Source organism: Trichomycterus rosablanca, chromosome 20 (genome assembly GCF_030014385.1).
Source record: "Trichomycterus rosablanca isolate fTriRos1 chromosome 20, fTriRos1.hap1, whole genome shotgun sequence".
Taxonomy (NCBI): domain Eukaryota; kingdom Metazoa; phylum Chordata; class Actinopteri; order Siluriformes; family Trichomycteridae; genus Trichomycterus; species Trichomycterus rosablanca.
The window spans coordinates 16,182,168-16,194,418 of NC_086007.1; the positions used below are offsets into that span (position 1 = coordinate 16,182,168).

The window sequence follows — 12,251 nt, forward strand, 5'->3', positions numbered from 1 at the left end:
GGAACTAGCATGACTCAACGGCGCCCTCTCTCTGTACTCAGATTACAGGTACTGTATTACTGTACGCATTATTTTCGCCTCTGACCATGACCTACATGTCCTACAAACTCGTCAATATTTCAGTTTCACTGACCTGTTGAACTTGGACCCAGCCCGGAACCAAGGAGCAGAGGTGGGGATACATTTTAGATGAGGCTACGAACCATCTCAGGGCAACGGACACACAGATTTGTATTCCTCACACATAAGGGCAATTCATAGTCAATCCACCTTCTGCTTGTTTTTAGAGGTGGGTCCTCTGGGCCCATGGTTTATACCAGGGCGATTATGATTCAGGTTCTCACTGTGTTTAGGGCTCATGTAAATAAAACATTTATTACAATTATGACAATAAACTAAAGTTAATGTTTTTTACACATAAGTAACTGCTTCATCCAGATCATGGTCTTTGTGTGTTTGCAGGTTCAAGGTGCAACGTGGTGCAAGGTAGAAAGACAGGGTCCCAGTCCACTGCAGAGTTTTATGCACTTACCCAATTGCTCACAAAAACTGATTAGGCGAGCTGGGGCAGTGGTCAGCATTGAGCTGAAACGACTGGTAACAGTGGCACAAGAAAGACCCTGAGTAAATTCCACTGAACAATGACAGTCATGAGACTGTACGAGACAGAGGAGTATGTTCAGTGACAGGCTGTCACAGAGCTACTCCACAGACAGGCTAAGAAGGTCCTTTGTCCCCAGAGCCATAATACTCTACAACTCTACCCGGCAGAGTAGGTGTATGTGGATGTATAAGTATGTGTGTATCAGTGGCGATTTCTCTAAGACTGCAAGGGAAGCTCAGCTTCCCCTAAAATGTCAAAAATTAAATGGTCAAATATGTACAGTTGTGTTAACATTTCATTGACTACAAATGCGTTAGACACGTTCATCTCGAAGACGAGTTCGTTCAGAATCAGCTACTTATCACAAATCGACTGACTCGATTTTGTTAACTTCTCATACATTCCCGTAGCGTCAATGCATTTGCCCATAGAAGCTGAGTGTCTATTCACTTCAATGGGACTGCATGGAATGTTTTTTTTCATTGCTTCAAAACTCGCCGGTCATTGGATAAATGCCATGATTTTGTCCCGCCCCTGGACGCTGAGCGTCTCTGGGGGTGAATGGAGCTGTGGAGCTTCTGCAAGATGATTGGAGGATCAGTCAAAAGGCTGAATCGCATTTTGATTGACAGCTATTTTGAGATCTACACCATCACTTAATCAATGGGAGCTTCAGTCCCATTGCGGATTTTGCAAGTGAAGTCGAAAGACAAACTGCAACCCATTTCTTGGTATTTGCTTGGTGAAATTACTTGACCATTTCCATTGTTCATTGTGTAAATATAACACACTCATAGTATTTGTTTCAGTTTAACATAATTTCAACATTTCCTTGTTCGAGTTCAGGCCATTTTCTTGAAAAGGAACGGAGGGCAGAATTTATGTATAAATAAATTGACAAATTTTATGACGTAAGCCGACAATGAGCTTCCCCTCTTTGAAAGACCAGCAGCCGCCACTGGTGTGTATACATGTGTGTGCAACTCATTGTGCAATACTTGTCACTTAACTATTAAAGCATTTAATTACTATTTAATTCTTACTTCATATAGAAACTACACCTTATGCACATTCAGTCATTCCTTATAACTACACTGTTTGCTGCTACGGTTATCCATTATACAGTGTATCACAAAAGTGAGTACACCCCTCACATTTCTGCAAATATTTCATTATATCTTTTCATGGGACAACACTATAGACATGAAACTTGGATATAACTTAGAGTAGTCAGTGTACAACTTGTATAGCAGTGTAGATTTACTGTCTTCTGAAAGTAACTCAACACACAGCCATTAATGTCTAAATGGCTGGCAACATAAGTGAGTACACCCCACAGTGAACATGTCCAAATTGTGCCCAAAGTGTCAATATTTTGTGTGACCACCATTATTATCCAGCACTGCCTTAACCCTCCTGGGCATGGAATTCACCAGAGCTGCACAGGTTGCTACTGGAATCCTCTTCCACTCCTCCATGAGGACATCATGGAGCTGGTGGATGTTAGACACCTTGAACTCCTCCACCTTCCACTTGAGGATGCGCCACAGGTGCTCAATTGGGTTTAGTCCATCACCTTTACCTTCAGCTTCCTCAGCAAGGCAGTTTTCGAAGGGAGGGGATCATGCTCTGTTTCAGAATGTCACAGTACATGTTGGAATTCATGTTTCCCTCAATGAACTGCAGCTCCCCAGTGCCAGCAGCACTCATGCAGCCCAAGACCATGATGCTACCACCACCATGCTTGACTGTAGGCAAGATACAGTTGTCTTGGTACTTCTCACCAGGGCGCCGCCACACATGCTGGACACCATCTGAGCCAAACAAGTTTATCTTGGTCTCATCAGACCACAGGGCATTCCAGTAATCCATGTTCTTGGACTGCTTGTTTTCAGCAAACTGTTTGCGGGCTTTCTTGTGAGTCAGCTTCCTTCTGGGATGACGACCATGCAGACCGAGTTGATGCAGTGTGCGGCGTATGGTCTGAGCACTGACAGGCTGACCTCCCACGTCTTCAACCTCTGCAGCAATGCTGGCAGCACTCATGTGTCTATTTTTTAAAGCCAACCTCTGGATATGACGCCGAACACGTGGACTCAACTTCTTTGGTCGACCCTGGCGAAGCCTGTTCCGAGTGGAACCTGTCCTGGAAAACCGCTGTATGACCTTGGCCACCATGCTGTAGCTCAGTTTCAAGGTGTTAGCAATCTTCTTATAGCCCAGGCCATCTTTGTGGAGAGCAACAATTCTATTTCTCACATCCTCAGAGAGTTCTTTGCCATGAGGTGCCATGTTGAATATCCAGTGGCCAGTATGAGAGAATTGTACCCAAAACACAAAATTTAACAGCCCTGCTCCCCATTTACACCTGGGACCTTGACACATGACACCAGGGAGGGACAACGACACATTTGGGCACAATTTGGACATGTTCACTGTGGGGTGTACTTACTTATGTTGCCAGCTATTTAGACATTAATGGCTGTGTGTTGAGTTATTTTCAGAAGACAGTAAATCTACACTGCTATACAAGTTGTACACTGACTACTCTAAGTTATATCCAAGTTTCATGTCTATAGTGTTGTCCCATGAAAAGATATAATGAAATATTTGCAGAAATGTGAGGGGTGTACTCACTTTTGTGATACACTGTATGTAATGCACAGGAACCTTTCAGTTTTAATTGTTGTGTATGTTTTTGCTTTTGTACTACTAGTCTTGATACAGACCAGGGTCTCACTTGGTCCAGAATTTACTTGAAAACACTAGCTACAAGGCAGGAATAACAAACTTACCTATTTACTCACCCGTTCTCTTTGTAAGATAGGAGAAACCAGAGAAAAGGGTTAGGGTTAGGGTTCATGCACATTCAATCCTGGTGTGGGATTGAATGTGCATGAACGTTTTGTCCTCAGATGGTATTGATAGGTGCATATGTGTATTTCAATCACACTAGTAGTTTACTGTGAAGTGGAATACACAGGGAATTCAGACAATTTAAGTGAGATTCCAAACCATAGGGAATGAAAGCGTTCAGTTCAAAAGGAGCTTCAAACTGTATAAGAAGTACTGAGTTATCACTACACAGGCTGTTATCAGCAGAGAGTCCAAAAGCCAGGGTCTGTCATTTAAACTAGAGTAAGGTAATGTTTACTATGGAAGCACTTCTGTAAGTCACTCTGGTGAGAGCATCTGCTAAATGCCGAAAATGTAAATGTCATGGTGTGGGGTTGTGTCAGTGCCCTTGGCAAAGGTAATTTAAGACAACACCTTTCACGCCCATGTATTTTTTCCAACAAAACAATGTAAAACCACATGCTGCACACAATACAAAAGCATGGCTGCAGAAAAAGAGATTACACGTATTGGACTGGCAAGCCTGGAGCCCTGACCCCTCCACAAAAGTGGATGCTTTTATCAATCTAACAATCTAAATGGTTATTTTTCACTTCAGATCTATAAAAGAACCATCCAGATTGTTACCATCATAAATGGTGTGCAGATGAAACCTTGCATAATGGAAGGATGATGAAAAAATTCACTTCTAAAACTAGATTACCAGGTTACTTTATATGTAAAAAAAAAAGGCACACATGTATTGTGTAATGTATTTTTAAAAGGAAAACTTCCAGCCTTATACTGCCCTTGTCCAAAGTTTTTTGAGGCGTTAAATTAAATATTAGCGCATATTTACAACAATCAGCAAATTTATCAAGCTGATAAGGTGCTGATAAAAAAAGCTGTTTTTTCAGTTAAATTCTTGTAAAAGGCACACATTTCAAAGCTGACATCTCAAACTCATTGCTTCAAATCTCAGCTCTGCTACCGGCTACAAGAACAATGAGTGGCTAGTGGTTCAAGAGAGGGTGCCGGAGGGGATTCCTCATAACTTATGCAATTACAACCTCTGCTGGCAGATTGATGGCACCTGCACAGAGTCGGGGGATAATGTGTGATCAGGGTGTGTCTCCCCGTACACAAAGCTGATCCATGTATGAACTCGTCTCGTGCAGGTGAAAATATGCAGTCGGCTATTCAGGAGAATATTCATCAGTACAGAGGAAGCATAATGCAATCGGGTAATTGGATACAACTAGACTGTGAGGACAATTGGGGAAAAAATGCATATTTTACACATCAGTGAAACAGAAAAGGTGGATAGAAAACGAAAAGAGAAAAACTGAGAAAGAAATAAAGTTGTTTAACAGGCTACCCCCGATGTCCGGAAAAAATATAAAAGTTTTAAAATCATTAAATAAAAAACACACTTTTAGTTAAAAAAATAAAATAAAAGGCATGTTTATTTTAAGTGCTTAGTCCTGGGCATTGTTACATGTAACAAACAAAAGGTAAACCTCAGTTTTTTCTACCATTATAAATCATTTCAGTGTATGAACAAACTTTATCAAAGCCAAATAATCACTAAAATAAAGACCAAAGAGCAGCTGTAAGGAAGGAAGGAGTTGGTTATCCGCAGGTGGCAGCAGCAGCGGAGTGACGAGCAGCAGAAACAAGATATCGAGACTGATCGCGCCTCAGTGCTGCCATCTAGCGCTCATCAACATTTACAGCATTAATACTGCTGTTCACAGCTTTATTACTGCTAAGCTTTTAAACGGTAGCATTAATAGTAAACGTTTCTATCGTTAAACCTAAAGTTAAATGGGACCAAAATAAGTGATTTTTGAAGTAAAATCTTTGTAAATTTATTATGGCGACCAGCCGGTTCGTCGTTATAATTAGATGGTGTTTGCTTGCATGTATATAGTTATTTTTCATGATGTGTTTAATAATGTGTTTTCTGTTCGTATTAATGTTAAATGGTAAAGAATGGTTTGCACGCCAGCAGAAGACCAGACCAGAGTGGCCCAGTATCACAGCTTCAGAGAAATGCAAGTGTGCCAACAACGGTTAACGTGGCACACTGATAAATTCATTTAGCAGATGAGCCACATTTTAATTAATCTGTTGTTGTCAAAAACAGCTTATATGATTGTACAAAAGTTTTACAACTAAACAAGTTTATAACTTATCTCCATCACCAGTATTATCACATAATCTTCATCACCATCAGAATTTTTTTTCATTTTCATTACCATTTTCAAGCCCCCACTCAAAAGTTCATCTCTTTTTTTGTGCTTAGTTTTTCTATGTTAAACTTTTTCCTTTTTCCTCTTTGCCCCCTTTCACTTTCCATTTCCCCCTATCTTTACTATAGTATAAATGCCCCTGATGGTTTCTTGGTCATTTAAAAAAAAAGACATTTGCTCCCCATTTTCCTCCTGATTTAGCGCACTCAATTTGTCTTCCGCTGCTGAGAGATACCCGATTGCATCCAAGGAGAGCACATCCCTGTACACGCCTCTTCCGACACGTGCACAGCGCTCCTCTTCTCGCCCCTGCATTCTGCACAGGCGTCTCGTCTGCCAATCAGGGTCCTTACACAACGTATGAAGACACACCCACCCACACATAGTCCGGCCCCCACCCTGCAGATACGGTGGCCAATTTGTATATGCTGCAGGCACTGCCAATTATGCCCGAACCAAGGAGTTCAGAATCTCGGAGGTGGTGTGCTAGTGGAATATCCCGCTGTGCCACCTGGGCACCTCTTGGTCACTTTTAAATCAATAAACCAACGAAACTACTAAAACACTGTATATCTTTTCCAATCAAAGAACAAAAGTCCTTATGCCAGTACTTATGACTCACCTCTACTCCTGCATTATTCTGATTATACAATCCCAAATCAAAAAAGTTGGGACAGAATGAAAAATGCTATTAAAAACCCCCACATATCTTCATTCCATACAGTATGAACCCAAGACATTTCATGTTTTGTCTGGACAACTTTATTTCATTTGTTATAATACATCAATTCCTGCATTTGAGCCCTGCAACACATTCCAAAAAAATTATGGGATGGGGGCAATTTAGGGCTAGTAGCATATGTTAAGCCTTATGTTAACCATGTCCAGAAGTGGTGTCGTGTTCTCTGGGCTCAGAGGAGTCTGAAGTGTCCACCGTCATGCAGTGGAAATGTGCATTGTGGTCAGACAAATCAGTATTCTAAATCTTTTTTTTTGGATGAAAATGGACACTGGACCAAAGGTGAAAAGAACCATCAACACTGTTATTAGGTTACAGGTCCAAAAGCCAAAATCTGTCATGGTATGGGGCTGTGTCAGTGCCCTTGGCAAAGGTCATTAACACTTCTGTAATGGCAGCATTAATGCAGAAAAGTACATTGAGATTTTAGAGCAACATGTGCTGCCTTTAAGACGACATCTTTTCCAGGGACGTCCATGCATTTTTCAACAAGACAATGCAAAACCACATGCTGCACACATTACAAGGGCATGGCTGTGGGAAAAAGGGTACGGGTACTGGACTGTCCTTTCTGCAGTCCTGACCTGCCCCCAATAGAAAATGTGTGGAGAATTTTGAAACCAAAAATCAACAATGACAACCCATGATGTTCCACACTGTAACACATGTTTGCAGAAAGATCAAAATAATACCTGAATCACTTATCGTTTGGTATCCTTGGTGCCAAAACTTCACAAGTGTTGTGAGAAGGAATAGCAACATTACAAATGCTTTACAGTCTCAAATGTTTAAAAAATGTATTGCTGTTTTAACATTAGAAAAAAAAAACCCACAATCCTTTAGTCTTTCAAAAAGATTTTTCCAAAAGTTTATATTAAATAGATGTTCACAAAATGAATTAAGTAATAACGTAATGCACCTTATATTATTAACCTTTAAACACTTTTTTACCACATCGATTACCGATTAAGATTAAATTTAGAGTATTAAACATAAAGTATTATCATTAAATAGCACAAATGATCCAAACTTGAGAATGCTCTGGTGGCGCAGCAGTCTATTATTCTAGTAAAAAGGGTAAAAGGGGACCAGCTGTGATCCTGACCAGGATAAAGCTGTTGATAAAAATTAAATGAAATAAAATAATACAATTAATAATACACATATTACACATATTTCACTACATTGAATAGCACTACAGCACAACAAGTATTATTAATAAAACATCCACATTTGTTTCCCATACAGCTACAGAAAGGACAAACAAAATATACAGCTACAACATCTCTAAAGACACCCTTGATTACTGGACAAAATGGAACATGAGACAATGGACAACAAAAAGTCTCCAACTTGTAAGAATATATTATTTAATTATAATTACATTTAAGACAAGAGGAATCTAGCTGTACATTAAGTTTATCTTAACTATTGATCAGTCTACTAAAGGAATTTGTTGTAAATGCAGAGTAAAAAAAATCAGAATATAATGATTAGGGTTGCAGGGTTACACTAGGCATGAGGTGACAAAATACCTTGTACTAACTGATTCACACATTAATTAGAATGTAATTTAGAGCAATTTAGAGCAACCAGTTCACCTACATGTGTGTTTTTAGTAAGGTGGAAAAAAACCACAGCATCTGTAGAAAACCCAGAACAACATACCAAATGTTTGCCCGACTCTTTTTATCAATGATGTGGTTCGAATGCTGGTGCAGGAGCCGGTGCCTAATCTCCAGCTGCTCTGGGTATAAAAATGTGTTTCAAATTTATTTGATGGTGCTTGTTTGGTGCAGTGGTCTAATCTTTAGCAAGCACTCAGCTAAGTCACCAACCTGGTCGAGTGTCCACACATACACAATTGGCCATGTTAAAGGAAGGGAAGATCAGATTGGGTCTTTTCCTGCTGCCGCTGTGAATGGTGGGATGGTGGAGTCGATGGATAAAGGTTAGCGTGGCTTTTACAATACAGCTCTGTGTACAGCACTGGAAGGTGATAAGAAGTGGCCGCGGATTAGACACGTGTTGGAGGGGGCATATGGTAATCCAGCTATCCTTGATCAGATTGGGGGTTGTGCAAACGGCAGCGGATTCACAATTGGAAATTAGAAATGACTAGATTGGGAGATATAATAGGAAAATTCCAGAAAAAAAGGAATGTATTTGATAAATTGAACAAATATGAGATCTGCTTTGTTTCTAGACAAAGACTGTTCACAACTGATGAAATAAAAGTTAAATAAATTAAATTTAAAAAATGAGTCAACAGAAGAGTTGGTTGTAAAACAAAAAGATTATCTGGATTTACTGGTAATGCAGATGCTGGTTTTAGGGGAGCTGCAACCAACTGATATCCTCAGATCTGAAACCAGACAATGCAGTGTATGAATATTACAAACCTGGCACCCACATTTCATTTAAACAACCATACTCTGTTCTAGTCACAAACATATCTAAACATAAATCATACTCTGCATTTCTACAATTATTCATTTACCTGTTCAATAACTATTAACCAAATATCCTGGTCCTGATTGAGGGATTTAAGAACCTATTTTAACACAGTGCTATAACGAGGTCTGTGGTAGCTGGTGAACGTGCCCCGGGTTCCCAGCGAAACAGACGTTACAGAGCTCAGCAAACAAAGGCCTCTTATACCAGGCCTCCCAATTAGTGCTGATCACCCGCAGCTGTGGGGCTGACTATTTAAGCCAGCTCTACACAGCAGTGGGTGTCGCACCTTTGTTTGTTTTGTGGTCTCTTGTGGCAGCTCGTCCACACTGTTTTTAGTCATAGGTGGTAGCCCTGGTGGCGCTAGGCCATTCGGGTAAGTAAAACCGCAAGGTTTGAGGTAGTGAGGGTTTTCTTTCTGCCTCTTAGAAATAGTGTGGTGCGACGCCGCGCAGTCCTCGAACTGCTGTTTGTTTCAGCGCTAGCATTAGCTTAGCGGTCTCACTCAGTGCTCTATTAGCGCTGGTTATATCCTAGGCATCAGTGCCTTTAGTTAATCAGAACATTGGATTCTCCAACCGCTGGGTGGCGACTCCGGAAAGCAATCGGTAGTCACGCCAACATCCCCGGTTCGAATCCACACTCTCTACAGCTGCCCAGCTTTCGTGTAGTTGCTGGGTAGACTCCTTATCGCTGTCTCTTTAAACGCTAACTTTAGCTTTAGCGGCTTTCACTCAGCGCTGTTTTGGCGTTGGTAGTAATTCCGGCATCAGTGCCTTTAGTTAATCGGAACATTGGATTCTCCAACCGCTGGGTGGCAACTCCGGAAAGCAATCGGTAGTCACGCCAACATCCCCGGTTCGAATCCACACTCTACAGTTGCTTAACGTTTCTCTCTTGTTTCAGATCGGTGTTCTTCAGCTTCCGTCGGAGTTTCCGATTGGGTTTTGTTTTGTTGTATGTTAGCTGTTTACCTTTTCTGTTGTCCTTATTAAATAAATAAAATATCTTTCCATATAATTTTACTTCTGCATTTGTGTCCCTTTCTTCCCACGTGACAGAAAGGTGCGACCATACCATGGACGCAGCAGAAGTTCCACCCCTTGCGGACGTTCTACGTCATCAAGGGGTAGCGTTAGGCAGGCACGAGGTGGCCCTAAACGAGTTGGCGCAGCGGGTAGCTGCGCTCACCCTGCAGCCGCCAATTCTTAGGTCCGGTCCTGAACCCCCAGCCCACTCTCCTACCCACTCCGGAGGGTGTGGAAACCGCGACACCCCTATTTCGCCTCCCGAAAGGTATTCGGGAGAGGCTAAGAGGTGCCGTGGCTTCCTCCTCCAGTGTGCCCTTGCGTTCGAGCTGCAACCCTCTCGCTACCCCACGGAGCGATCGAAGGTTGCATACATAATATCCCTTTTGACTGGCCGAGCTTTAGAATGGGCTACCGCCCTCTGGGAGCAAAATGCTCCGGAATGCTCTTCGGAAAGCTCCTTTAAGGAAGCTATAAAGGAGACCTTTTTTCACCCTTCGGGTGGCCGTGAGGTAGGCCCTCGTCTACTCGAGCTTACCCAAGGTGCTCGGTCAGTAGCCGATTATGTAATCGAGTTTCGAACGCTCGCGGCTGAGTGCGGTTGGGACGAGGGGGCCCTTACTGCCATATTCCATCGTGGTTTGTCTGGTAAAGTGAAGGACGAGCTGGCCACCAGGGACCCTCCTACCACTCTTAAGGACTTCTATGTCCTGGCCACCGCCATAGACACCCGCCTTCGCCAGCGAGCCCGGGAACGGGGCACCTGTTCCCCGTTCACCCGCTCGCAGGTCTCTCCCAATTCTCCTCCGCCTGTCCTGGATCCTGAACCCATGCAGTTGGGGTCAGCTCGCGCTGGTGCCCCAACGGCTTCGGGTCCGCCTGCCCGACCCCGGCAGCCATTAAACTAGTAGGCCGCTCTCGAGCCAGGGACTCGGGAGTGAGCCGAACTACCATCCCTGTCCAAGGACTATTTCTGCAGGCCCGGTTGCTTTGGGGCCTGGGAGACACAGACCTTCGGGTCTGTGTGGATTCAGGCGCGGTGGAGAGTTTCATAGACATCAACCTGGTACACAGGCTGGGGATTGAGGTCCAACCGCTAACAACTCCAGTGTCGGTCCATGCTGTGGATGGCCGACCTGTAGCGGGCAGCCCGATAACTCACCAGACGCGACCTCTCACGTTGCGCCTGGAAAACCACGAGGAACGGATCACCTTTCTTGTGACTCACGTTCCTCACCTCCAGGTGGTTTTGGGGTATTCGTGGCTGCAAAGACACAACCCCCAGATCGACTGGGCCACCGGATCGATCTTTATCTGGGGAACGCAGTGTCGGGACTCGTGCTTACTGCAAGGCGGCGCGAGCCCCGAGCCGTCCGAACCCAAGATGGCGATTCCGGATTTGGCAGCTGTTCCTCCTGTGTACCATGATTTACGGGAGGTTTTTAGCAAGTCCCGGGCGCAGGACTTGCCCCCCCACAGACCGTTCGATTGCGCCATCAACCTTTTGCCCGGCACTACTCCTCCTAGGGGGCGCCTTTTTTCGCTCTCCGGTCCAGAAAAGGTTGCTATGGAGGAGTATGTGCGTGAGGCGCTCAAACAGGGGTTCATCCGTCCTTCCTCCTCCCCAGCTGGGGCAGGGTTCTTTTTTGTGAACAAGAAGGACGGCACCCTGCGCCCCTGTATCGATTATCGCGGTCTGAATGCCGTTACGATCAAGGATCGGTACCCGCTGCCGCTGATGGCCACGGCTTTCGAAGCCCTTCAGCGAGCATCGGTTTTTTCAAAGCTCGATCTTCGCAGCGCGTACAATTTGATCCGGATCAGGCAGGGGGATGAGTGGAAGACTGCGTTCATTACGCCCACTGGCCACTATGAGTACTCGGTGATGCCATTTGGGTTAATGAATGCCCCCGCAGTCTTCCAGAGATTTATCAATGAGGTCTTGCGGGAGACTCTTGGTAAATTCGTCTATGTTTACTTAGACGATATTCTTATCTTTAGTCAGTCCATCGACGAGCATATAGGGCATGTCCGACGAGTTCTCCAGCTCTTGCTCGACAACCATCTGTTTGTCAAGCTGGAGAAGTCAGTCTTTCACTCCCCCACGGTCTCGTTTCTGGGGTTTGTAGTGTCCGAGGGCACCCTGCGCATGGACTCGGCTAAAGTATCTGCTGTGGAGAAGTGGCCAACTCCAAGTTCTTTACGCCAACTGCAAAGGTTTTTGGGCTTTGCAAACTTTTTTCGGCGTTTCATTAAGAACTTTAGCTCAGTCGCCGCTCCGTTAACGGACCTCACAGGCAAAGGTCCGTTCCAATGGACGGTGCAGGCCCAGCAAG

General features: G+C 43.8%; 1 protein-coding gene and 1 long non-coding RNA gene across 2 annotated transcripts in view; one reads left to right on the forward strand and one right to left on the reverse strand.

The window, feature by feature from the left end:
• The first annotated feature begins 109 nt into the window (after positions 1–109).
• On the forward strand, positions 110–881 carry LOC134334572 (uncharacterized). Its single transcript, XR_010015498.1, has 2 exons — positions 110–289; positions 463–881. It is a non-coding gene; the product is annotated as an uncharacterized LOC134334572 (long non-coding RNA).
• A 6,901-nt stretch (positions 882–7,782) lies between these two features.
• aifm4 (apoptosis inducing factor mitochondria associated 4) overlaps positions 7,783–12,251 on the reverse strand; it is a 30,751-nt gene continuing 26,282 nt past the window's right edge. Inside the window, exon 19 of the mRNA XM_063016787.1 lies at positions 7,783–8,798. Coding sequence (XP_062872857.1) covers positions 8,765–8,798 — 34 coding nt within the window. The 3' untranslated portion in view covers positions 7,783–8,764. The remainder of the gene's footprint in view (positions 8,799–12,251) is intronic.